The 24946-nt window shown below is 41.6% G+C and overlaps 1 protein-coding gene across 1 annotated transcript; it reads left to right on the forward strand.

Annotated features, from left to right (window-relative positions):
* Nucleotides 1-103: 103 nt before the first annotated feature.
* GDAP2 (ganglioside induced differentiation associated protein 2) lies at nt 104-23342 on the forward strand. Its single transcript, XM_068181892.1, has 14 exons — nt 104-228; nt 1771-2020; nt 3599-3738; nt 7618-7771; nt 9308-9396; nt 11286-11362; nt 12414-12573; nt 14057-14207; nt 15124-15200; nt 15847-15923; nt 16470-16609; nt 17220-17274; nt 22046-22189; nt 23060-23342. Exons 2-14 carry the CDS (start codon nt 1845-1847, stop codon nt 23105-23107), a joined length of 1488 nt encoding a protein of 495 aa, XP_068037993.1. The 5' UTR covers nt 104-228; nt 1771-1844; the 3' UTR covers nt 23108-23342.
* Nucleotides 23343-24946: the final 1604 nt, after the last annotated feature.

The raw sequence follows: 24946 nt of genomic DNA on the forward strand, positions 1-24946 counted from the left end.
GAAGGACGGCGCGGAGGAGTCGCGACCGCCACACGTGCTGCGCTCCGGGCCCGCCGCGCTGGAAGTGCGTCAGAGCGGGCCCGGCTGCGAGCGCCGCCCCGAGGCCCCGCCCGGGAAGGGAAGCGGAAGCGCGGCAGACGCGGGGCTGCCCTGGGTGATGTCGCCAGACCGGCGCCGACCGAGACCCTCTGTCCGGGCGGGGCTGGCGGCGGCTCTGCAGCTGTGCCCGTGAGTGCGGTGCGGTGCGGGGCCGGGGGCACGGCCCGGCCTGCGCTGGGCGGGCGCGGCTGGAGCCGGGCGGGGGCCGCTGGATGCCGGGCGGAGCGCGGTGCCGGAGTCCCGGCTGCGAGCCGTGGGGCGGGAGAGGCAGGTTCTCCTCCCGGTACGGGCACAGCACTGCGTTCCGGGCACTGGGGCCTCGACCCCCGCTCGCAGCGCTCTGTGGCCCGTTCCGAGCCTGACAACCCCTCGGGGCCGCCTCCGCCGCGGGAGGGCCCGGCAGCAGTCGCGGGGGAGGTAGCCCGGAGATCTGCGCGCCCGCTCCGCCTGCCGCTTGCTGCCCTGGCCAGACCCCTGGGTTTGGCTGTTCCGCAGAGGAAGATGCTGTTGTAGATGCTCCTGGCTGCGGCCAGTGTAGCCGCGCTTACCTTGCCTATCACTCTCATTGCCTTTTCTGCCAGCGAAATTCTTACTTAGACGCTCTTACGGCTATCTTTGTCCTAGTGTCAGCCTTTATTAGCCCCCAGTGCGAGCTTGGATGCTTGGTTGTTTTGTTTTGTTGTGCTGTTTTCCCCGGGCTAATGAGTGTACTTAGTAAGTCGCGGTTCACAATTACTCCTTGTGGGCGCGATCGTTTTTAAATTATTATCAATTATGAACCTGTAAAAGGAATTAAGTCGTGGGTGTGTATGTGGCAAACTGAAATTACTTACGTGGGTATGTTTGCGCTAGTTTGATTCACTAGTGCAGTTCAGTAGTCACTATGGAAATGTAGGAGCCAAATTGTTACCTGCTGGCAGCTGAAAAGTGAGTATTGGCACGTTTGAGCCTTCATCTGGCAAACAGTGTCATCTCAAAAATCAGTCATGTGGCAGAGTTCAGTATTAAAATTCACTGGGCCAGCATTCAAATTTACAGCTTTACTCTTTTTTGCAAAACGGATTTGGGTGAAGGGGTTTTGTGCCTGAGTGCATGGCTGTAAGAGCTATATGCAGTAAGTCTTGTGTGCAGCAGTTCAGAATTCACTGAACTGCAAGGGCTGTATTATTCGGGGAGAGGGAGGGATTTTGTTGGTTTCTTTGTAAGGTTTGGGGTTTTGGGGGGTTAGGGACATTGTGGTTTGGGAAGCTCTATCTTTTTTCTTTTTTATATAAGTATTTACCAGTATCTCTGAAAGAATAGATTACACATTCCCTGCTACAAATTTGCTTTTGTCTAGATAAAGAAATAACACTTTTCAGAAAGACTGAGTTCCTCTTTGCACTTGGAAATTTGTTCTTGCTATTTCCAAAATGCAAGATCACAAGTCAGTTGGATCAATTTAGTAGAGAAGGTGTTTTCACCTTGATTTGTTGGAAGACGTTTGTCTCACTGAGAGTATCTGCATGGCCTTATTGCTTACAGGTAACAAAAAAGGGAGTATTTGAGTGGCAAATCTGTTTTCCTGTTGTCTGCTAGCTGTTATTGCATTGCAGTCTTGTGAAAGGTTTCTATGGGACAATTACTTTTAGTGAACAGCTGGTGACCTGGTTTGATTTTTTTTCTTTAAAGCACCTGGAAGACTCCACTCCTGAAAACTGGAGTGTGATAAGTTAGCAGAGGAAGGGAGTTGCTGTTTCCATTCCATGGATCCCTTGGGTGCTCCTTCCCAGTTTGTGGATGTTGATAGTCTGCCAGGCTGGAGTGATGCCTATGAGGCCAAGCAGCTGGATTGTCACCAAAGTCCTGTTGAAAAAGCTCAAGTTGATGTTAGATCACCTTTTCCATACAGGAAAGACATAAATGAAAAAATAATCTTGTGGTAAGTTCACTGTGGCTCTCGTGTGTCAGTCATCACTTCTCCATTTAGTGCAGGATCCATATCTTCATGTAATGATCACTGCTGTAGAATAAAACTTCTGAATCCCCTTTTCTTGAATCAAACGTTACAGATCTGGGAATTTAATAATCTTTTTGTTCACTGTATCTTTGAAAGTCTGGGATTTTGCTCCACCATAGGTTGTGTTCATAGGCAGTCCTTGATGCAGCAGAGTGGAGCTGTACATTCTACTGTGAAACTGTCGGCTTAGTATCAAAACCTAGTTGGGCACTTGGATATGAGGTTTTTTATTTTTTGAAAAAATATGTTTGCTGTCAATTAGTTTTTTTTTTCTATATTTGCTGGTGTTACTCTGCTTTCATATTTCTGTTTTAAATCAGTATTTCTTTATTTTCTGTGATTCTTGTGGCTTGCTTTTGGCTCTTCCTGCCCCTCCTTCCTCCATTCTATGTTTTGCCTCCATGACTTTCTTCCAAAATCTATTGATAAACTATAGTATGCTGTACTTACTCCACCAGTGTTTCTTTCCTGTAATTCAGATACTTGGGCCTGCTCTTTGGATGAATAACTCTTAACTTAATCAGTGTGAAGGGAGAAAGATTACTCATGGATGCAGATTCAGGGATCAGCCTGTACCTCTTTCTGGTTAATATATGCAGGAAATGGGACTGTTCATGGATTTCCTGAACTCAATTAAATAAAGAAAGAGAGGAGTGAAAGAGTAAAGAAAGAGAGGAGTAAAAGGTTAAACATCTCTTATGGCTTGGGCAAATGTGTGCAATTTCAACTGTTTGTTAGGTTTTTCCCTGTGCATGGGAATCTTTATTTCCATTCCTGTGCTCTTTGATCCCAAAATCCCTGATGGCTGCTGCTGTGACAAAAAGCAGGTCAAAGTTCTGCAATTCCATTGTCTCTTAGGCATCTGTGACTTGTTTTTCTTCTGCATGTCTGAACTTTGGAGAGCAGAATAAACATGATCAACTTGAGGGTTCACAATTTGGGAGTAAAAGAGAAGAAAACTTGTCCAGCTGCAGCGTCACTCTAGACCCACAGTGGTCTGAGGAACAGCAGCTGTAAGGTGCCCTGGATAGTCTGTCTGCAAAAAAAAAAAAAAAAAAGAAGAAGTATATTGAAAAAATTGTTTAAGTTTTGAAAGTAATATAACACAAGGAAACACAAGGACTGTCCTCTTATCCCCAAGAGAAAATATGTGGGGTTTTGGAACTGTTACACTCCATCAGTTTAACAAGCTGCTTTGCATGTTTGCTGCCTGAGCTGTCCTACATACAACTGCAACACTCCCTTTTCTACAAACATCCCTAAGTTACTGCTGAGGCTGGGACTCTTTAAGGAGCTAACATTTTGCATGCAGTCTGTCTTCATCAGGGAGAGGTGAAGAGTGATTCGGCTTGGTGAGCATGTCAGGGTACGCTACTCTGTGTGGGCACTGGAGTCCTGTTAATGCTTTTCCTGTAACTTGGCATTTCATTGCTTGTCAGCACTGATTTGAGAATATCCTACTCAGTTGTACATTCAGGCTGCAATAAACTGTTTCCTCAGGAAAGGAGATGTTGCATTACTGAACTGCACGGCCATCGTAAACACCAGCAATGAGACTCTCACGGATAAGAACCCGGTGTCTGAAAGTATATTCATGCATGCTGGGCCTGACCTGAAGGATGAGCTCCAGAAGCTCAAAGGTAAGTGTCCGGAGACATTTTTGTCTTACTGAAATCTCCTGTCCTTGCACAGTACAAAGCATCAGTATAAGGGCGCAAACAAAAAAGGCAGAGCTTCCCCCAGCCCCCAGCAGCTGGTATTAACATGAAAAAAATGGGGGAAACACCTGCCAGTCTAGTCTCTTTTTGCTGTTCACATTACAGATAATTGAAAGTCTGTGGCAGATATTTGAGTTGATGAACCCTTACTTTGTGATACTGTAATTCCCATTGCTATCTGAAGCCACTCTGAGCAGTTAGCTTATCAGTGCTTTTGCTCAAGAGACCAGTCTTGTACATCTTGAGATTTTATCCTGTTCAGTGTGTATACATTATGAAAGACAGAAACTGAAGTTCACCATTGAAGAAATTAAGTGGATTCTGTCATGCACTTTGTGTATCCTCTTTCAGGATATTAATATACACACAGTCTTTCAGAAAGATATGATAATAATAGATGGATTGATAAAACATTGCATGTCTAAATAAAGTCTTTGTGACTCCTTAAGTGGGTTGGTTCATTTGTCTCTTGTGTACAACAAATGGCTTTATTGGAAAGCTACAAGAGCAGCCCTAATACAAGGCTATTTAGAAATGGTGAGGTTTGCCTAGAGTCTTTATTAACAGAGTTTATTGCTGATAATGGGAGATGAATAGTCGGCCTTTTTTTTTTGGTCATCTAGCAGGCACTGGGAATAAGAGTTTTCTTATTTTGTGTGTGACGAACAAGAGTTTATAGTTATCCAAGGTCATACAGAAGTCTAATATGGTTTACAGATAAAAATTCTCATCCCTGGGAGCTGTGGTACTGAACTGAATTTTGAGGTCTCTGTGTGGTACTGCTCACTCTGGATAGCAGCTTCGTCTCCTTTCATAGTAACAAAATGGATATAGAAGAGCCATATTTCTAATATAAACTCTCAGTAGCTTAAATTACAATTGAATAGAAATCCTGTTTCTATAAAATCATCCTTTGCTGATTCAGCTTGCTTTTTTTTTAGTAACCTAGAAATTAAACAGGAGGAAGAGTAACCATTTTACTCTTTAAGAGCGAAAATTCAGTGTGTGCTGTGGGTGAAAATTAAAATACCATAGGTATAGAATAGTTAGGACCCTGCTTTATATGTCAGAACTCTTCTAAAACACACTTACTGTGTGGACAGAGATGGGAAGAGAGGAACTGCATTTCAGGGAGTCTTAAAGTCTGAGATCCGTCATCTTTGTAGGGAGTTGTTGTGCTCAGCTTCTTAAATTTCCTTTTACCCCGCTGAGTTATGCATAGTTTTGCATCTTCTACCACAGTGAAAACACTATGTCGTCTCCCTGTAATGCATTCTGCAGGTTCACAACGCCCTATGAAGACACTTCTCTTTTAATCTTGTGCCAAGAGTTGTATGGAAATCAGTTCTTCTGTGACACCCTACTGACATGTTGTGTGGGGGAGGAAAGAGAGGCTGAGTTTCAGATTTGGCATTTGAGCACCCATAGTATATTTGTCACAGTATGAGAAGTGGATGGAGAGCTTAGTTAAAAAATCAGTTTAGCATTCATTTGTCACCTCTGCTTCCTTTTTGCCCTCTTTCCCTCTTAGCCTTGACATTTCTTCATTGGAGAATGTGCTGAAAAGGTGAAAATGCGTGGTCTATGTTCTAAAGCTGTAAAATGCATTTTCCGTTAGGTCTCTCCTGCTTTATTCCTGCTGCTTGCTATACATTCACATTTCATAGATTCTAAGAAAAATCATGATCTGAAAGCATGTGACATGCTGACTCTTCAAAGGCCTGTGCCTTCTATAAGGCTCAGCTAACTTGTATGTTCCTGGGGGCAGCATCACTTTTGATTCACACAGAAATACTACAGCCAGGGGCAGGCTTGCAGATGAAGTGCTATTGATAGAAGCTTGCTTATCAACAAATACATGTTGCAGTCTAATAAAGACCTTTTGTGGCAGAAGTCTTACAGCTCTGGTGATGCTTTTTCTGTGCCACACACATAATGTAGACGATTCAGAGTTTCCATTTTAAACTTGGAGAAAGCTATTCTAATAGCTGAAATCTTATCAGATAAAAAATAGGATCTTGACTTTTTTCCCAGTTTTGCCACAGACCTTGACTTGTGCAGCTCTCCTCACCTTGTGTCTTAAAATAAGAGTATTTGTGCAGCTCTCCTCACCTACTGCTCATTTTAGTTTTAAAAGTTGTATAGACATCTCCAGGCAGAATGCCTTGGGAAGTATGAAGTGTGATCTGAGTATAGTTAAAGATTACCAATGCTACATCTGCTTCCCTGAATTTATTTGTTTCCCTACTGAATTCACAGCCATACCTCAATCAAACTTGCTTCATTCTTTTTTTCACAAGTTTTTCCTACAGATCTTTGCTTGTTCCTCGCTGGTTGTGAGGCTTGGAGACCGCAGAGGAAGAAAAGTAACTTGATATCTGATACATTGTTTTCAGTTTGGCTTTCGTTTTTCCATATCGTGCTTATTTAATCACTCTCTTGAGCTGTCTTAGAGTCTGTGCAGGAATTCAGAAGAGTATGCTTAGTTTTAGTATGGTGTTTCCTTCCTTCTAATTAACCCAGAAGAAGCACGCTAGGGGTCTGTAGGAGCTAATGATGTGATTTGTTGGATCAAAAACTTTACAAGATGCTGGCTTCAAGGCAGTGTGTGGTTGCCATTAAAAAGATATGCTTGAAGTTTTGGGTCAGGAAGATTCTCAACCTGGAGTGTCTCTTCCCATAAAATATGCTTTCATGCATGCTGCTAGCTTGCCATAGCACTATGAGGAAAGAGTGGAGTGGGAGAGATGAACATCCCTGTTCAGTGGGCAGCTTAAGCCAAGCTGCTGCAGCACTGCTGCCTGAACACTGGCTGCAGCTGCTTCTTCCTGTCTCATTCCTTGTTGTAGCCACCAGCAACCTATAAGATGATCAGCTTGAAAGCTAATCCAATGAAAATACTGGTTTTCAGTCAGATCAGAAAGCTGAAGTGCAGCGGTACAAGCAGAAGAAAGAAGTTTGGAAAATACTTGCCTTTGAGGGTAGGGAAAGAGAGAGACTAGAAGTACTTCTTCGGCTGTCCAGACCTGGAGTGGACTAGATTTAGGTGAAGAAGGGGAAGTTTAGCAGACTTTCCTTCCATGTGCTAAAGGAAAACCAGCCTTCAAACACAGAATCCGTTCCTAGAGTGTGTAACTGGAGGGTGCTGTGAATGGAACAATTAAAAGTGTTGCTTGAACTTCCTTTCCTTGAGACTGGACAACTAATCTGTCCGGAGAGTATGAACTGCATGAGGATCATATGTCTGCCTTGTGGACATGAAGAAGCTTGCAAAACAAAGTAAGCTACCTCATTCTGGGAGCATAAATTAAACAAGTGTATTATCTATTCAGTTTTAATAGCTTTGCCACCTACTGGTTTGTTTCATTAAGGAGACTTGTAGTCTTTTTATCCAAAAATCGGTCTCCCCAAACCAAGTTGTAAATTCAGAAAGACTTTTCTTTTTATTTCTAGATGTATGGCATACTTGTGCATCCATTTTCTGCACATTATTAAATAATTTCTTCTTTTACTCTGTAAGTAGTGTAGTAAGCACTGCAATTAAGACAGAATTTCTAGCAATATCTAGTTAGTCTTTATATGCATAGATTTAAAATTGAGAGGAACAAGCACAGTTCTCACCTCCTCAGCCTGACTAGGTGCTAAGCAGCTGGTATGAGATTGGATGGTACCCTTAATATTTGATGTTTGAAACACTATGTATGAAGTGGAGTTGTCTGACTGGAGGAAGACAAGGGCTTGAACACTTCTGCCTTTCTTACCATGACATGTACACTTACCCTGATGTTTAATTTATGGCAGGCTGCAGGACAGGCGAGGCCAAGCTGACGAAAGGATTTAACCTTGCTGCACGTTTCATCATTCACACGGTGGGGCCTAAGTACAAGAGCCGGTACCGCACGGCGGCCGAGAGCTCCCTGTACAGCTGCTACCGCAACGTCCTGCAGCTCGCCAAGTAAGCACTGCGCAGCTCACATGGGGCTGCCATCTGGGGCACAGCTGTCCTGGAAACTCGGCTCTGCAGAAAGATCTCACCTCTGAGAACGTCTTCTTCTGTAGGCTGGATCTGGTTAAGGACATGAAAAGAGCAGTGGCTTCACAGTGTGCTTCATGCCTTAGGTTATCTCTGCTGTGATGTAGATAAAATGTGCAGAGAGATCTGAGCTGGTTCAAGTCATGAAACGGGGTAGCTAGAGCTGTGCAGCATTTAGTTCTTCAAAGGAGAAACATTAATAATTGCTTTGGGTTCTGTTCTGCAGCAAGTGTTAAATGAGCTTGCTCTAACAGCAACTGCATGTGTGTCTGCAGCCAGGGGGACACACCCACAGGCAGATCTGACTGTGTCGGTTCTTGTGTTTGGCTTCTCTGCCCTTGTACAATAGACAGCTAAAATTCTGGGTCAGGCTATAAGGTTACTTCTAAATCTACAGTTGCAGCAGCCAGGTTTGTAGTTTTTTCCCCTTTCATCTGCGGTATTTTCTACTTCCTCTTAACTAAGAGTGGTTTTCTTCCTATTTTTCTGTGTTCTGGTCTTCTCCTGTGACAGCTGTTGTAGTGGTAGCAGTCACAAAATACACCTGAGCAAGAGTAATGCCAGAAAGCATACCTAACAATTTTTTAGGGTTTGGAACATCAATTCCTCCAAGGTTGGACTATGTGTTATAGTGCAATAGTAACTGTTTCAAGCTCAAGATTACAGCTATGGTTTTTAGCATGTGCCAGTTTTGGTCTAGCTCTGAAGTTACAAGCAAATTCAGGCCCGGATTGAAACATGTTAAAAACTATTTTAGCATTGTTATACTTCTGCATACTGAATGTCTCTCAGTCAATTTGTTTTCTAGAGTAACTTTTGATGTTTGTGAAATTGTCTACCATCTCTGAGCTTGCTCAAACTCCTTTGATTACTGTTGGCAACAGCTCTGCTTTACTCTTCTGAAAATGTGGCTCAGTGCTGAAAGCATCTTACTGATCTTAAGTACATGTCTCTCCATTCTGATGGTTGTCTAATCATACCTAAGATGGAGTAAGCCACCTCAGCCTGTGTCCAGACCTCTAACAAAACAAAATCATTGGTCAAATGAAGAAACAAGAGTGTGTATGCATTGAAGAGCACCTTCTTTTTCCTTCCTTCTCCTTACTGTCAGTTCTAAACAGGAACAAAAGTATTTTGAGCAAGGATTGCAGGGAGTTTGAGAGAAGAACTTCATTCAGGATATGAAGAACTGTAGGAGCAACATAGTTGAGGTAGAAGGAGAAATCTGAAAACAAGCACCAGAGGAACCAGTGAGGAATAATTAATGGTTCTCTCCTTTTCTACTTAATGAGAGTGTGTGCTTCTTGCCAGGGAAGAATCCTCCTGCAAAAATCTGAAAGAGGATTCCTGCTGCATTAATCAGTCAGGGAAGAAATTAATGGTGCTCCCTACTGCCCTGACAGACATCTGTTTGCACCTGGCTGTCTATTCATTTGTTTCTCTTTTTCTGGCTTCCAGGGAACAGGCAATGTGCTCCGTAGGATTTTGTGTCATTAACACTCTGAAAAGATGCTACCCCTTGGAGGATGCAACCCACATAGCACTGCGTAAGTGTGTTGGAAAACAGCATAAACTGGATGGCAGCAGGTCACTTACCTCTGACAGATTGCTCTTGAAATGGGGAAACCTTTTTTTAGGGGTCTGTGGTTCATTAGAGCTTGTAAAAAGGCAAGGCATTCCATGGTTGATCAGAAGATGGAAGGTAAAAACAAATTATCCTTTCTCTCAGTAAATATTCCTGGGATCTCATCAGTAAAGATCCATGCGAATCTGTTCTGGAACTTGCATTTTTCAGTGTATTAATTTATAACTTGGAAAAGATGCTAAAAGTGAGGAGAGAGAGTTTGCTGGTAATAAAAGTTTGTTCAGAAGAGCCAAGATGAGACCTTACTGTTGAGTACTTGTAGGCAGACTTGAGCAACAGTGAATTTTATCTGCTGTTTTAGTGTCATCAGCACATCCAAATGTAAAGTGATATCCTTCCCCCACTGACCCACTCCTACAGGCTTCTGCCTTCACATGCAAAATGATGGGCTGATTATAGGCAGCAAAACATTGAGATGGTAATACTTCCACGAAAACAACAGCTTGGAGGAGCTCAAAACAGCAAGCTGAGTAAGACACAACAAAATTAAGAATGTTTTGCAATCAATCAGTGCTTTGTTCACCCTTTAAAGCTGCACATTCGAAAAGAATATAGTAGACAGAGAAGTTCAGGAGGTCAACAAGAATAGAAAAAGGCAAGAAATAGTGAAATGAGCTCAAGACTTTTTCAGACTGGAATATACCTGACTTGAAGGGAGTATGATAGATGTCTGTAAACTCATGAGTGGCATGGGAATGGTGAAATCAGCTGTTCACTGTCTCCCAGAATAAGAACCATCAAACCATGCCAGTTCAGAACAAACAAGGGGAAATTATTCTTATGCTTGTTATTTGTTTTATGGAAATTCTTACTAAGAAGCATTGCTAAAACTTTTCAAATTTCCTTGTTCTTGAGAGGAAATTACATTAAAGAAAAAATGAAGATCACTGAAAACAAGTCAGAAAACATCCTAGGCTGAAAATAAAGTATAGAAAAATACTCAAGAATATTGTATCCTCTTGTATATACTGGTTCCTACTTTCCCCCATGTCTTTTGGCTTTTTCACATGTTCACATGTATTCAGAACAGTTTGCTGTGAAACTGCACCACTGCATTTGTTGTGTAATGTCACAGGTCAAGACGATTACACAGGAATTTGTGTACAGTAGTACACAGGAAGTATTTGAAAATAGCTCCTTTTTTCCCCTCTGCTGTTTCTTGAACTCCAAAAAAGCATTATCTGTAAATAACTTCTTTTATTGCTGTCTTCTGTTGTCTCTGTAGGTCTGTATGATACTTGATAAAATACTCACGTACCAACAAATTTGTTTGGACACTTTCTCTCATGATTTATAGATAGAAATTGTATATATTTTTGGCACACCTGACGCCAGAAATTTTGTGTTGCTGAGCCTGTCTTGAACCAGCTTCTGCTGTAGCTTGCTTATATTGTTTTGCTGATAACTTAGGGCACGGTAACGTGTTCTCAGAATGTCTGGTTTTAGCAATTTGCACAGGACTCTCTAAGGGAAGGATTTGGCTTGATATTTCAGGGCCATTTAATCACACTTCACAGTCTAAGGAATGCCTAGTAAGCTAAAATCAGATTTATTCTCTATTTGTGTCTCTCTAAAGTCAGCAGCAGGAGAGAGTGGAGATGGAACTTCCAATATGCCCAGCAACCCATTTGGTGTGTTAAACCACCACTTAATCCACACTTGCCTACAGACTATGGAGCTATTTAGCATGAGGAGAGATGATCTCTCTTCTGCACTCCGAGTTCTTCACTTGTAGCTGTGTGTGTAAATTTTTCCTGTTTTGCTAACTGCATGTAATCTGCTTCCTTGCAGGCACAGTTAGGAGGTTTCTGGAGGTTCATGGAGAGACTCTGGAGAAAGTGGTGTTTGCTGTCTCTGAGCTTGAAGAGGTATTTTGGCATTCATTCCACCAAAATTCCTGGGCATGATTGATCTTCTCTGCAGCAGTAAAGCTGGATTTGGATTTCCCCTTCAGATCACACATAGACCTTTGGTCTTGCAGCATCCTTCTGCTTCCTTCTTAGCATAGCCTCTTTTCCAGAACTGTTCATGCTCTTAGCAGTCACTATGGACACTTTGAGAATCTTTCTGCTTCTGGCTTCTGTGTTGCTGAGCTGTGGACAGGGAGCAGTAGGGCAGGTGATAGCATGCAGTTGTGCTGGATGTTATCTGTTAGCCAGAAAGGAAATTCCTCACACAAAATTTCCTCCTTACACAAAGATGTGCTTGAAGAGGGCCAGTTCAGCATCCCTACAGATCACCTACAAAGATCTGAAACACTGCTTGCTGGCTTGTTGGAATAGCAAACTTGACATTTAATGATCTGTGTTCTGAGAGATGCAGGCAGTTTGAATATTGACTTTCCTTGTACATCGAACTTATTCCTGTGCAGAACACCCACGCTGTGTTCAGGTTCTATGGCATATGGATAAGGAAAATAACTAATTTGTTGGGGGTTATAAAACTGCTAATCAGTTGGAGAGAACCCATGAAGTAATACATTCTCTAGAGATTTTCACTATTTTCCTTCATGTGGGGAGGGATTTTCTTCTTTGGTTGTTGCTTTTTCTTTTTTTCCAGGCCGATCACTAAAGGTGATCTGTGTAGTGGTACATTTTAACATAAGCAACATTTGCTCAAATCTGTTGTCCATGCATATTTTAACTTCATTACAAAGCTAAAATATCTGCAATCTACCTGAGTTCATGCAGGTTTTAGCAAAGTCCTCTCAAATTCATTTGCCAGTGTGGCAAAAAAAACCAAAAAGTTAACCTTTATCCAGTTTACTTGATAAAGTATTCCCAGCCCACAACCCAAATTAACCACTGAGGGAGACAATGCCTCCAAACTTCTGACAAGTTCCCTGCTACAAGGCAGATGCTGTTTAAGCAAAGAGCACGGATGTGTGATAGACCCTTCACGCATTTTTCTTATTTGTAGGCCACTTACCAGAAGTTGCTGCCTCTGTACTTTCCGAGATCGTTGGAAGAAGAGGCCAAATCCCTGCCTTACCTCCCTGCAGATATTGGCAATGCGGAAGGGGAGCCAGTAGTACCAGAGCGGCAGATCAGGATTACTGAAAAGCCAGGCGTTCCGGATGGTGAGTTTGGAACTGGACTTTGGAATAAGTATCTCTTTGAAAGTCAGTGGGAAAAACAGAAAAGGAAGAAGAGAAATGTTTTCCTACCTCAATTCACCTAAGTCAGGTTACAATGATTCTAATTCTCAAACTGCCTCATTGGCTTCTTGATTTCCCCAGCAGTAACTGCAGTAGAGCTGTTCTGTCTTTTCTTTTCTTGGTGGAAGAGGTGGGTAGTTGGTTCCCTTTGTAAATTTTTTTTTCCCAAAATGATTAAGAACTTTGAAGGTGTTCTTGCAGAATCTTGTGCAGACCCTAATTGAAAAAGGTATTATGGTTAATGGTCTGTCTTGGATTGTATTGATACAGCTGGGATACAGTGCATCCAGCTAGTAAATGGGCAATGAAAACTAGCAGAAACTCCCTGAAAGATATAATATAACTAGAGGAACCCAGAGATCAGTGTTTGGAGGTGGCTATCAAAGTTCAGTGAAAGTCTGTTTGTGAAGAGGTTGCCTAGATGTCAGGGTGGAGGTGAGATACATGTAGCAAAACAATTTACTATATTAACTGACACAGCAGACACATTCTGCCTTACTTGTTAAGCAGTGATGTGCCAAGTTTTACAGCCTTAAACCATCCCAAGCAAATAACTGGGAATTAATTTCAATTTTCTGCTTTTGCATAGCCAGTTAGGATAAAGCTGAATATTTGATATTTGCTGCTGTGGCTGATCAGTGTGAGGTATTCAACCACTAGCTAATAATTTGTGAAATTACTGGATTTGCATAGGTAAGAGTGAATTTGTATAATGAAACCTGCACTCTTGTTCCATTGCTACTATAGCATATCATGTGAAAAGGGGAAACTCAGTTCCTGTCCAGGTTGCCCAGAGAGACAGTGCTAGAAATCTTAGCAATATGCCTGGGTGACATCAATTCAGTGGAGCATTCTGGTATTGTCCCCAGGAACTGAGCCTGTGCTCTTCTATTTCATCACCCAGTTGCATTGTAAGCAGTACTATAAAAATAGCTACACTCACATCACTACAGCATTGTCAGTGATACAAGCAATGGGCCCTTTCTACAGTACAGCTTCTAAATTTAATAAAGCTGCAGCATCTGTGCCTCTGCATATGAATTTTTCCCCTTTTGACAAGTGGGATGACTGTAAAGCTCAAGTAGGACGACTGTAAAGCTGAAGACACTCTCTCCAGAGCTTGTTTTTTGGGAGAGTAAACCCTTTGTCATGCACTGATGACTAGGACTTCCCAGTTAGTTTCCAGGCAAGCCAACACTTTAAGGGAGTGGTTCTCAATCACATGCTGTCATCTGCCAGTGGTACTGGTGAGGTATCAGAGACACATCCTGGTACCTCAGGGGCTTTGTGTTAGTCTGTAGCACAGTGACTGTGTTGTTACACTGGGACATGTACCAATTCATCAGCAGCATTGCTGTTCTGTATACAGCCCAAACATTTTATACCATCTTTGTTTCCACTGCAGATGCTTCAGATGAAGAGGGTCTGGAGGCAGATTTGTCTTTCATTGGGTCCCATGCTTTTGCCCGCATGGAGGGAGACGTTGATAAACAGAGGCGCCTCATCCTTCAGGGACAGTTGTCAGAGGCAGCACTGCAGAAACAGCACCAGAGGAAGTGAGAATTTGCTTGTTCATGTGAATATTTGTGTTAGTTAGGACCAACCCTTATGAATGATGGTTTTGTTATCTGCAAAACCTTATCTTCCAGCAAGCAAATACAGGTAAACCCTGGTGTCACCCTGGATTGATGTAGTAACCTCTTTGGCCTGAAGGGAGAAGGGACGGGACAGTAGGAGAAAAAGGGAAGCTTGTGATGAACCCTTTAGCACACCCAGTGCATCCAGCCAGCTGCCTTACCTGTTTGCCACAAGATGTCACTGTTTTGTCACCAGTTTTAGTTGTGGGATCCCCTGCTTTTGATACTGCTCACTTGTTCCTGAGGCTCTGCGCAGATAGCAAAGCACTTTTCTTCCATTTGATAAATAAAAGAAGGCTCAGGCTTTCTCCCCCTCCCTGCCCTGGTAACCCTAATGTGCATGATCACTTCTTTAGATGGTAATTCCATGCTGGGTACCTCTCAAGGCTCGGTGTTGGCTTGTTTTGTCAGATGAGGCACTAAGTTGTTCATGAAACTGGTTGCTGCATAGTTGTGTTCAACATCTAGGTTTTTAAAGGAAATGTTCTTTCTTTTTTTCCTGTCTTTTAAATACTGACATATTTAAATGGAAAAACCTCTGAGATCTTTTCAGCCCAAATGCAATGCCACTACAGTTACTAGTTGATATATATTAATATGTATTAATTGCCCGAGTGAAAGTCATTAGTTGTGTAACTAAGACACCAGATTTCATTTTTTAACACTTCTTTTTTATAAAACCTGGTAGTTGCTCCATAGGTCAGAAATCAGCAACATCAGAGAGGGCTCAGTCAGAAAAAGCTTGTTTTGTCCTTCCCTTCCCATATACCTCTTCAGGCTTATACTGCTAATCCAAAGGGGGATTAGATCTGACCAGATGTTTTTGACTTTCTAGTTATAATCGCTGGCTGTGTCAGGCAAGAGCTGAAGACCTCTCTGACATTGCTTCTCTTAAAGCTTTATACCAGACAGGTACGTTTGGGGCACTGATGACTGATCTATGTTGTCTTACAGTAAAAATATTTTCTTTGGACCTGCATATACAATAGCTCATGCTGAAAGCATAGCTGTGTTTCTGAAGAGACTCTGTTCAGCACTTTGGCTGATCTCTTAGGCCTCATGAAAATCCAGAGCTTACCTCTATCTTTGTGTAAATACCAAGGTTGTGTGATACCTTCTGCTCAGTAGCTGCAAATGTCAATTCTTTTGTTTGCCTTAGACAAGCTCTGTGGGCTGCAGGAGTTCCATGAGGCGTGCTTTGGGAATCTCCGTGTTGGAGTGCAGAGCCCGGTTTCTAGGAAGAATTTTACTTTGGTGGTAGAATTGCAAGTGAAGGGGCTTTTTAAAATAAAAAACATGTTATTATTTTATATTTAGGTAAATATGGAGTACACAGGCAACATAAAATTGCAGTCCTTAAGTTTCTCAGATACATGGGTTTTTTGATTGGAATAGGTGCTGGTATAGTGAGAGCAGTAACTAAGCATATTTCCTCTGTTGGAAACCATATGCATTGCAAAAGTTCTGAGCTGAGGCTCTTTCTTCCTGGTTTGAAAGGGCTCAGCTACAAAATCTGGCATAGCTGAGAGAAGTTGAGACATCTTTCTTTCTTTTGTAGGTGTAGATAACTGTGGCCGCACTGTGATGGTGGTGGTTGGAAGGAATATCCCAGTAACATTGATAGACATGGAAAAGGTATGGCTCTGTGAAACTAGAGTTGTGTAGGTTACATACGAGTATTTTGGATGGTCTGATTATAAGGGTAATTCAGTTTTAATACTAGAAACATCATTTGTAGGACTTAAGATGTTAACTAGAAAGTATTTTTATAGGCAGATGAAAAAGTATACCCTTACAGAGCTATGTGTGCATTGGGCTGACACTTTTCAATGAGGCTATTTTTAGAAAAAACAGGGCTAGTGTGGACTCCTTTTTCTTCTCAAGAAGGAGAGTTACCATGCTTCTGTAAGTGCCAAGGTGTGAAGAGTGAAACATAATGAGTTAAATGCAGTTTTTCAGGGAAACAGCAAGAATGTATCTCCATCTGTGAGGTCAGATAGATAAAAGACTTCCAAGTTATTACAGTCAGGTAAAAAAAAGCTCTGCTTTTGTAGCTGAAATGGAATGCCATCCAGCCTCATGATTCCTGAGTTTTAGATGAAATAAGGGAAGTATATTAAGATGTAGTGCAACTGTGAAAGAGTTCTTCACAAATATAAATTTTGTTTCTTTCTGCCTCAGGCTCTTCTGTATTTCATCCATGTCATGGATCATATTGCAGTGAAGGAATATGTCCTGGTGTACTTCCATACACTCACAAATGATTACAATCAACTAGACTCTAACTTCCTGAAGAAACTCTATGATGTTGTTGATGCCAAGTGAGTGTCAATAGGAAAAGAACATGTTCCGGTCTTCCTCTGTGCTATGCAAATATTTGTTATTCTGTATCTGGTTTCCCATTTATTTTTGAGAGTTTGACTGGGACAAAGACCTAAATAACTAACAAAGGCAAGAAGAAGGAAGGGGTGTTTTCTTTCCTTCTCAAGTCCATCTTTTTAACCAGAACTTCTGTCCTCTGCAGTCTCCCTCTAGAGTTGTTAGGGAGGCACTCTGGTTGTCTTGTCTGTCACAACCCTGAGCTGGAGCTTTTGGAGCCTGGCTTTTTAAAGTGTGTTGCTGGTTGTGAGAGGAGAGGATTGGGTAAGGAGAGGTTTGGCAGTCATAATTTGTCCTTAACTTTCTTTCACTTCCTACTTGAAAGACTGAAGACTGTGATGTCTTTAATTGAAAAATAACCATTCTGCTTTTTTAAAATTTTTTCTTTTCCCTTTACATTTATTTTTTGGTTTCTGCCCTTACATTAGATCTAACTTTATAAAATTATATCACAGGCAATTAAGAAAAATGGTCTCTTTTGACAGTTGGCTTGTGTAGGTGACCTTAGCTAGAATTCACTTTTAAATATTTTTTTTTCTTTCTCTAAAACAGGTACAAGAGGAACTTGAAGGCATTGTATTTTGTCCACCCAACATTTCGTTCAAAGGTAAGGTAGATCTTTCAAAATAAAAGTGTATCTTGCATCTTGGTGGAGTAGCACGTAAGTCTGTAGCATAAAGAACATGGAGACAGACAGAAGATCCCCAAAATTAGGCAGTATCTTCTGGATCCACTGTCAGAACTTGAAATTCATCCCATCTTTGATCTAGCTGCAGTCTCCAACCTTTGTGATAAGCTGAACCCCGATGCCATGCATGCTGTCTGTGCCCAGGTTTTTGTGCGCTCTTACCAGAGAAAGGTGGAAGCTTTGAATCATTTTTCTTTCAAAGGGAAACATCTTGTTATTTTTCCTGCTGGCAGGCTGGCAGGGTCATGAACCATGACCAAACACTCAGGGAATTCTTTTTTGCGTAGTTCATCTCCTGGATGTTTCACCTTTTCTTTCACCACAACAGAAGGTGAAGAGGTATCACATGTATCCTGTGTGTCACTTCAGAGCTGCCTTGGGAAGGGCAGAGAGCAGTCTCAGGCAGCAGTGAGATTAGTCAGGATTAGAGTGGAGAGCAGCAAAGAAAGATGGGAAGAATGCCTTTGATGGAGTGCAGAAAAAGTCCTGTTAATCCATCAGGACGCAAAACCTAAACTTGTCACGCACAAAGTTATTACCCTTGGCTAGGATCTGTGTGGGGCAACAGAAGATGGAGCTGGTTCCCTTCTGGACCTCTCATCCACTACTCCTATCGCAGCAGTATGAGTACTTCAGATTAAGAAAGTGGCAGCAGCAGCCCTTCCTAGAATTTTTTTTTGTCCAATTAAAACAGAAATCTCATCCTCCATGTTCACATCAGATTAACCTCTGTGTTTATTCTGCTTTTTGCTGACATTAATCAAATTTGAGAAAATTATATGCCTGGAAAAACACATCTGTTTGCACATGTTCAGCAAGAATTCTTTGCTAAATTTCCAAAGAGTACTTTCTTTGCCTGTGCACAGCTGGGACACCATGAGACTTGGAGCTTCCGTGTTTTTATGGAGATAAGACTGAGGCTTCCCAGCAGCGTAGGTTCCAGTTTCTGTTAGGTTATTAGTTACTCCCACAGGATACAGATCAGAGGTCTGTGCCCTGAATTAGACCTTCCAGCTCTGATGCTCATAAAAATGTAGGAGCTGGCATAGAACATTACTAAGGTCACAGAGTTGAGTGGAAAAGCTGAAGCTAGGAAGTACTGAAGTACTAGTGTTTTAGATTCTCAGCAGCCCTTCACCCCCCTTCTCTCTTCCCATACATTTCTATTTAGTTGAGAAATACTTTTTTTATTGTTGGAGGATGACAACTCATCCTCACTGGTGTCTATTGCCATCTTGTCTGTCCCTTTGGAAACTGCAGTGGGACTCAGCAGATCTGTAGGCAAAGCAGATGGTTGGTGGGAAGCAGGGAGGGTGAGAGACACTGAGTTCTCTAACTTGCTGGAAATAGTATTGGTTTGTATCCTATTCTGGCAACACAGCTGGAGGCAAAAGAGAATGTTTATCCATGTCTTTCTGCCAATCTTTTCTATAACTGGAATGCAAGCAGGATTGCTTCTGACTGTTGCATGGACCATCAGCTTATGAAACATGGGGAATATGCAGCAGAAAGCATGGTGAAGAAGATGGCTGCTGAGAGGGAATTATTTTTCTCCTTTTTTTTGGCTCTTTCTGGACTCTTGTCCCCATGGAAGATTGCTAGCCCAAAAGCTTCAATTTTCTTCAAAAATGTTTGGCATATTCATCTTCCTATTTGGATTACTTACTTACTTACTTCCCTAGAAGTAGTAGGAAATATCCCATGCCTCAAATTCAGGAGGAAGGTCTGTACATTCATGTGACTTCCCAAACACATCACCCTCATACACAGATCTTAAATGTCTGGTATCAATTGTCCCTTTCACAGCAGGGTTGAATCCTGGCACAGTGGATGACTGCCATCTGTTAGAGTCACTTTGCTGATTTATGGGCTAAAAGGGATCAAGAGGCTTTTCATCATGTCTTTTGGAAAATCATATATCCCTAGAAAACCAACATAGTTCTCCGTGTACTTTATGGTGCCAACAATGATTCTTAGTTTGGTTTCTAGGTGTGAAACTGTTGTAAACTATGTGCTTTCTGAGGGTAATTGCATGTCTAGAATACATGGAGTTTGGTGTGCTGGGGGGAAGGTTCAGCAGTTATCCTAAAGCACAGAGTGAATGAAGCAAGGTGCACACATTTTTGTACAGTGCTCCTCTCTTTCCTCATGCTTTGAGTGTTCTTGTGATCTCTGAAATGGAGCTGTGCTTGCCATGAAATTGTAGTATGGATGTCAACAGTTTTGTAGGTTGGAGTGAGTTTTGCTGCATGAGCACTTCACTATCAGGCCTCAGATCAAGGTACCCATGAAGTGCCATCACAAGTTCATTTGTGTTCTTGCATGCAAAGTCCTCCTGCTTGGTTTTAATAAAGCTGCTGGTAGATAAATAAAGGGCATTTGCGGGCATTTTTATGCGAATCCTCTCAGCTCTTCTGAGAGCTCTCCAAATAAACTTTTTCAGAGCTTGTATTCTGAACTGAACTATAAATGCCTGGATCTGAAACAGTCTCACCCAGAGTAATTCTGTTTTCATTAACTGGCTGTGAATCAAGAATATTTCACAGCTGAAACATGCCCAAAGACTCAAATTAGATATTCATAATCATCATACTCTTTGTATTTATCATAAACAATTTTTGGTTTGTTTTTCTGTAATGGTCCTAAAAGCAGTTTCTTGAGATCAGATGCCAGTGGAAAGGTTGTTGTAAATCACTTAGGTTTTTTTCTACACAAGATCCTTCCAATTGGAATAAAATTTCCCAGATTTTAGTAAATTTCTCTTTGAGGTATGCCCAAATTATGAGATTACAGACACAGCTAATCTGTGTTGCTGGTTTTTTGTGGGAGACATCTCATACATTTAACTGTGGGTTTATAGCTTGGCAGAGTGACTTTGACAGCCTTTTATTTAGATTCAGAATATCAGGACAAGAAAAATGAAGGGAAACTTCAGCATATGTCTAGATTTTTAACTTTCTTTGGCTGTTCTGGTATAACTTACTCTTCTTTCAGTGTATTAACAGAGATGTGGTTTAATTTAAAGTTCCATGTCCTGTTGCCAATAAGAAAATAGCTGCTCCTATATTACTGTTTCTATAACCTGTGGTTATCAAGAATAGAAGTAATAGAAAAATTCTCTAGAAACATTTCTGCACTGGTCCCTTCTCTCTGTGTTCCTGGGTAATGCCAAGCTGCAGTGGCTTGTACAGAGAGGAAGGAAGGGAAAAATAAAAAACACTTTTCCCAACAGCAGTTTTTGTGATGGCTGCAAAAATATCCCCTATTAGTCTTTTATACATTAAACATCCATAGAAATTATGTTTCATGAGTGTCATTCATAACACACCTTGAAATCTATGCTACTTTGGTGCAAGATTGAGAAGGTATTTTTCACTCATTAAACTGTTACTTAATGTCACTCATAAGAGGTCTTGTTAGAACAATATAATGAATAATGGATGCCAGTAAAATCTGACTTCCTGCTTTCTGCTAACATAAATTTCTAATTTTGCCCTCAAAATAATGAACTGATTTCAAATGTTCTGTTGTGTTCTTTACCTCCCTTTCTCTGTTTCATTTTCCCTTTCTCATTAAAATAAGCTGTTCTGAGAAGGCAGCACAGTTATTCCAGGACAGTTTTTAGGAATTTACTTTCTCTTTAATGTTGTATTCAGGCAGATCATTTTTATTGGCTTAGAGTTTATTTTAAACTCTTGCTTTCCTCAAGGCTTTTCTTGCAGTGTTGCTTCTTTTTTGTTAACTTCCTGCAGTCAAAGCAAAATTATCAAACAGAATGACAGAATGGTCAAGGCTGTAAAGGACTCTGGAGGTCATCTGCTCTGACCTCTGAAGAAGAGTCAGCAAGAGCTGGTTGCACAGGACCACGTGATTGATCACTACTATGAGCATTTGTGACCTGTAGAACAGGTTTTTTCCTTACCTTCAGTCTGCCAGGAAAAGCATAGAAAAGGAATAAACAATAAGTGATTGTAATTTTGGGAAAGGTGGATTGAAAAGGTAAAGCTTGTACAGTCAGTCTAAGCAGGATTAGATTGCTGTCTTACTGGTCTTCAGAAACAAAAATTCCTTATCCTGTTTGTACCCAAAACAGACAGAGGTGTGAATATTTAAAGTAAAATCTTGTAGAATAAGTTGATAGGCTTATTCTTGTAGAGTTAAATTAATAAAGCTTTGATAAAAAAGGTGATAAAACAAAAGCTCACTGAGACAACCCAAGGCAGGAGGGAGATTTCAGTACAATTTTTGACGGGCCAAAAGTCTCTCTTTCTCTCACTTTAATTGGCCTTTCTTTCATGTGAAAACTGGAATGTAAAGGGTTGAAAATGCTTCTGACAGTCAAATAGGTAATTTTCTGAACTGGCTAAACTTGGAGTGAAAACATGCCACTATACTGATGGGGTTTTGAGGAGAAATAGCAGTATAGCTGTCACTCTTGGACTGTAGAAAGGCACCTTAAGCTGGCATTTGGGGAGGAGTGAGTGTAGAGTCAGAAAACACTAGCTTGAAGCTTTCAAGATACTGCTTGCTAGCAATTAGTGGTGCATACTTCCTGACCTTGTTACGTTATGGCAGTGATTTTAGTGTTTCAAGTTCAACTCGAGCCTGTTTCACTGTGGAGTATTACATTGAACGTGAAGGTTTTGAAGCAGCACCTTGTTAATTGGTTTTTGTGGGGCTTTATTTTCAGGTCTCAGCATGGTTTTTCACAACCTTTACAGTCTCAGGGCTAAAGGACAAAATCCACTATGTGGAAAGCCTTCAGCAGTTGTTCACAGCCATACCCCCAGAGCAGATTGATCTTCCCCCTTTCGTCCTCGAGTACGACGCCAGGGTAAGTGACTGCCTGTGGCCACCACGAGTCTCTGTCCTAAGAGCAGTTCTTGTGCTGCTCCCATTCTGCTCTGCAAGTGCTTTAAGGGGACTGACTTCCACATCTTAAGAATGAGGAGAAGGAAGAGAGAAGGTTCCTGGGGAGTCTGTGTTGTTCTGTGAGTAATGATTCTCTGAATTTTTTGTCCACATCAGCCCAAGCAGAGGCAGCCTACCCTTCTTCAGGCAAGAACTGTAACATAACACACTAACAGCCTGTGGACAAGATAAAATTTGTGTTAGCTGCTGTACACCTTATACTGACAGGAAAAAAGAAATAGTAGCTGTGTTTCATCTTCCTTGCCCCACATACTAACAAGCATGCAGGAAAAGGAGGAAAAAAAACCCCCGAAAACAGCAGGGAAGAATGGAACAGTAGAAAGGTGCCCTGCCTTTGTATAGGACCTTCATCCTCTTCCCTTCTGCACCTCAGGTCTCTAACCAAATGGTGGCATGAATATGGCTTGCATTGGCAAAATCCTTCCAAAGACTATGTGATGTAACTCCAAAGTAGTAGCCAGAGCTGTGTGTCTGCATTAGTAGCTTTGTCTGAGTCACTGGCTGTGCCAACATCCGTGGCTTCCTGGTGTCACTGCTTTGGCTTAATGGCAAAACTCTAACTTGCACTTTCTGCTTATGCTTAAAACACAGGCAAAAACAAGGCCCGTGTTTGCTTGTTTACCAGCACAGTCCTGGGTGAATTGTGGCACTCACTGTACCCATGGAAAACAAAACCCAATACCTAATTATTTTTGCCTCTGCAGCACTGTCACTGCACCAAGGTGTATTGGAGAAGACTTCTGTTCAACTGCTTATTCTGTTCTTATTGCAGGAAAATGGGCCTTACTGTTCTTCTTATCCTCCATCCCCTGACTTGTGATCTGCAGTCCTGTGATGCTGCCAGTTTCCCATGGATCCAATGACCTGATGCCTGCCAAAACCTGTGCATTTACCCATGTACAGAATTCAGAGAGAGGGTTTTCCTCCCCCAGCTCTGGTATTTTTTTACTGATGAGATATTTTCAAGCACTCAAGCAATCAGAGAACTTTATGCCACTGTGAACTGTACAACTATTTCAAATATATTTATCCAATGGAAAAGCTGATTTAAAGATCACTAGATGTGTTTGTTTGTTTGTTTTGTTGTTATTGCTGCTGTTATTGTTGTTTTTTGAAGCTGTTACATTATTTTTCTGAAGAGACTTTCTCTTTTCTGGGAAATCCATCAAAAGCACTTGATCATATTTTTAACTATTACTATTTTCCAGCTCTGTTTGTAATACCCATTTCTGACTGGTCTGTACAAGTATTGTGTAGTACCAGCCTGACACATCACTCATCATGTGGTCTGTGTTTCACATCTGATTACTTTCCCTTTCTGTTAGTACTGATTACTTTAGTCTTGACCCAGCAAAACTATCTGGAATTGGGAATGCCATGTCTGCAGGCTGACAGAGCACTACAGCCAAGCCAACATTACTCCAGGATTTAGTCCTATAAACTGCTAGGAGCCTTGAAAAAGTCCCTGTCAGTTTTCATTGGATGATGTGAAGGACCATGTCAGGATGCCACTACCCTCCCAGTAAGAATAAAACTGAAAAGCATTTGTGGTTTCTTTTCTCTAACTGCACACATTTACATTCTCCTTTGCCGTGGCCAGATATGTTTGTATAAGTGGATGCCATCTGCCTAAACTGTGTATGGAGGGGAGGGGGAAACGGTGGCTCCAACGCCAGCCTCTGGTGGCAGAGGTTGTTTCTTGGAGATATCAGTGTCCCTCTGATTTCTTGTTACACTGACACTCATTGATTTTTGACAGACCTGTTATATGCAAGAGAGCTTAGCCCCAGGTTACTTGAGGAACTGGAGGTGAGAAGTGTTTCAGGACTGCCCATGGAAAGGGCAAGGGAGAAGGCTCCCTTGTAAAACATAATCAGGGATGACAGACCCAAGTGCAGAAGGATTAAATCCTTGGTAGGAAGAATGTCATAACACTACTGAATATGAAAATGATGGTATGGTTTTCATTATTTAATTCTAGCTGCTTTCCTGCCCCAAGTTGTATCTGCTACTCTGTCTTTACCAAAATTCTGTTTTCCTCATTATCCACTTCTGCAATAACTACCTTATTTAAGCATTAGCAGAAGTCATTGTGGGATATCCTAGAAGATGGCTATTCATGCCTGTTGAGCTGGTTGGAAATTATACCCCTCTCTTGTTTAAAGATACTATAAACTGGTGGGATAAGCAGGGGAAAAAAATCTCTCTTGGTCATCTAATTGCATGTCATGATTTCTGTTTGCAGTCAGAGTTTGGAGTGTAAGACTGGCCATACTGAGTTCCCTTTCTTTCCTACCTTTGCCTCCTGGCTTAGTGTCATGTTTATCCTGCATGTATCCTCAGCTTATTGGGATAACTGTTGCTATGTCAGTCACAGATTACAGTAATCATTTGCCTGGGCTGTAACAGTCATGTATATACAACATATAATAAGCAAGTGGGTTTGCTTTCCAAGTGTCCCTCAGGGTCCTTGAGTGATTCCATAGTCACATCCAAGGTGCTGCTAAAACCTGGAAGCTCCAGTGCAATGGAAAACTCCCTTAGTGCTGATACTGGGGAGAACTGCACCTTATGATCTGTTCACATGTGATTGATTCAGCGCTTTTCTGGTGGTTTTTGAGAAGGAAACAGCATCAGTTTGTACAGAGCAGCTCCCACA

The sequence above is a fragment of the Anomalospiza imberbis genome, chromosome 2 (assembly GCF_031753505.1).
Source record: "Anomalospiza imberbis isolate Cuckoo-Finch-1a 21T00152 chromosome 2, ASM3175350v1, whole genome shotgun sequence".
Taxonomy (NCBI): domain Eukaryota; kingdom Metazoa; phylum Chordata; class Aves; order Passeriformes; family Viduidae; genus Anomalospiza; species Anomalospiza imberbis.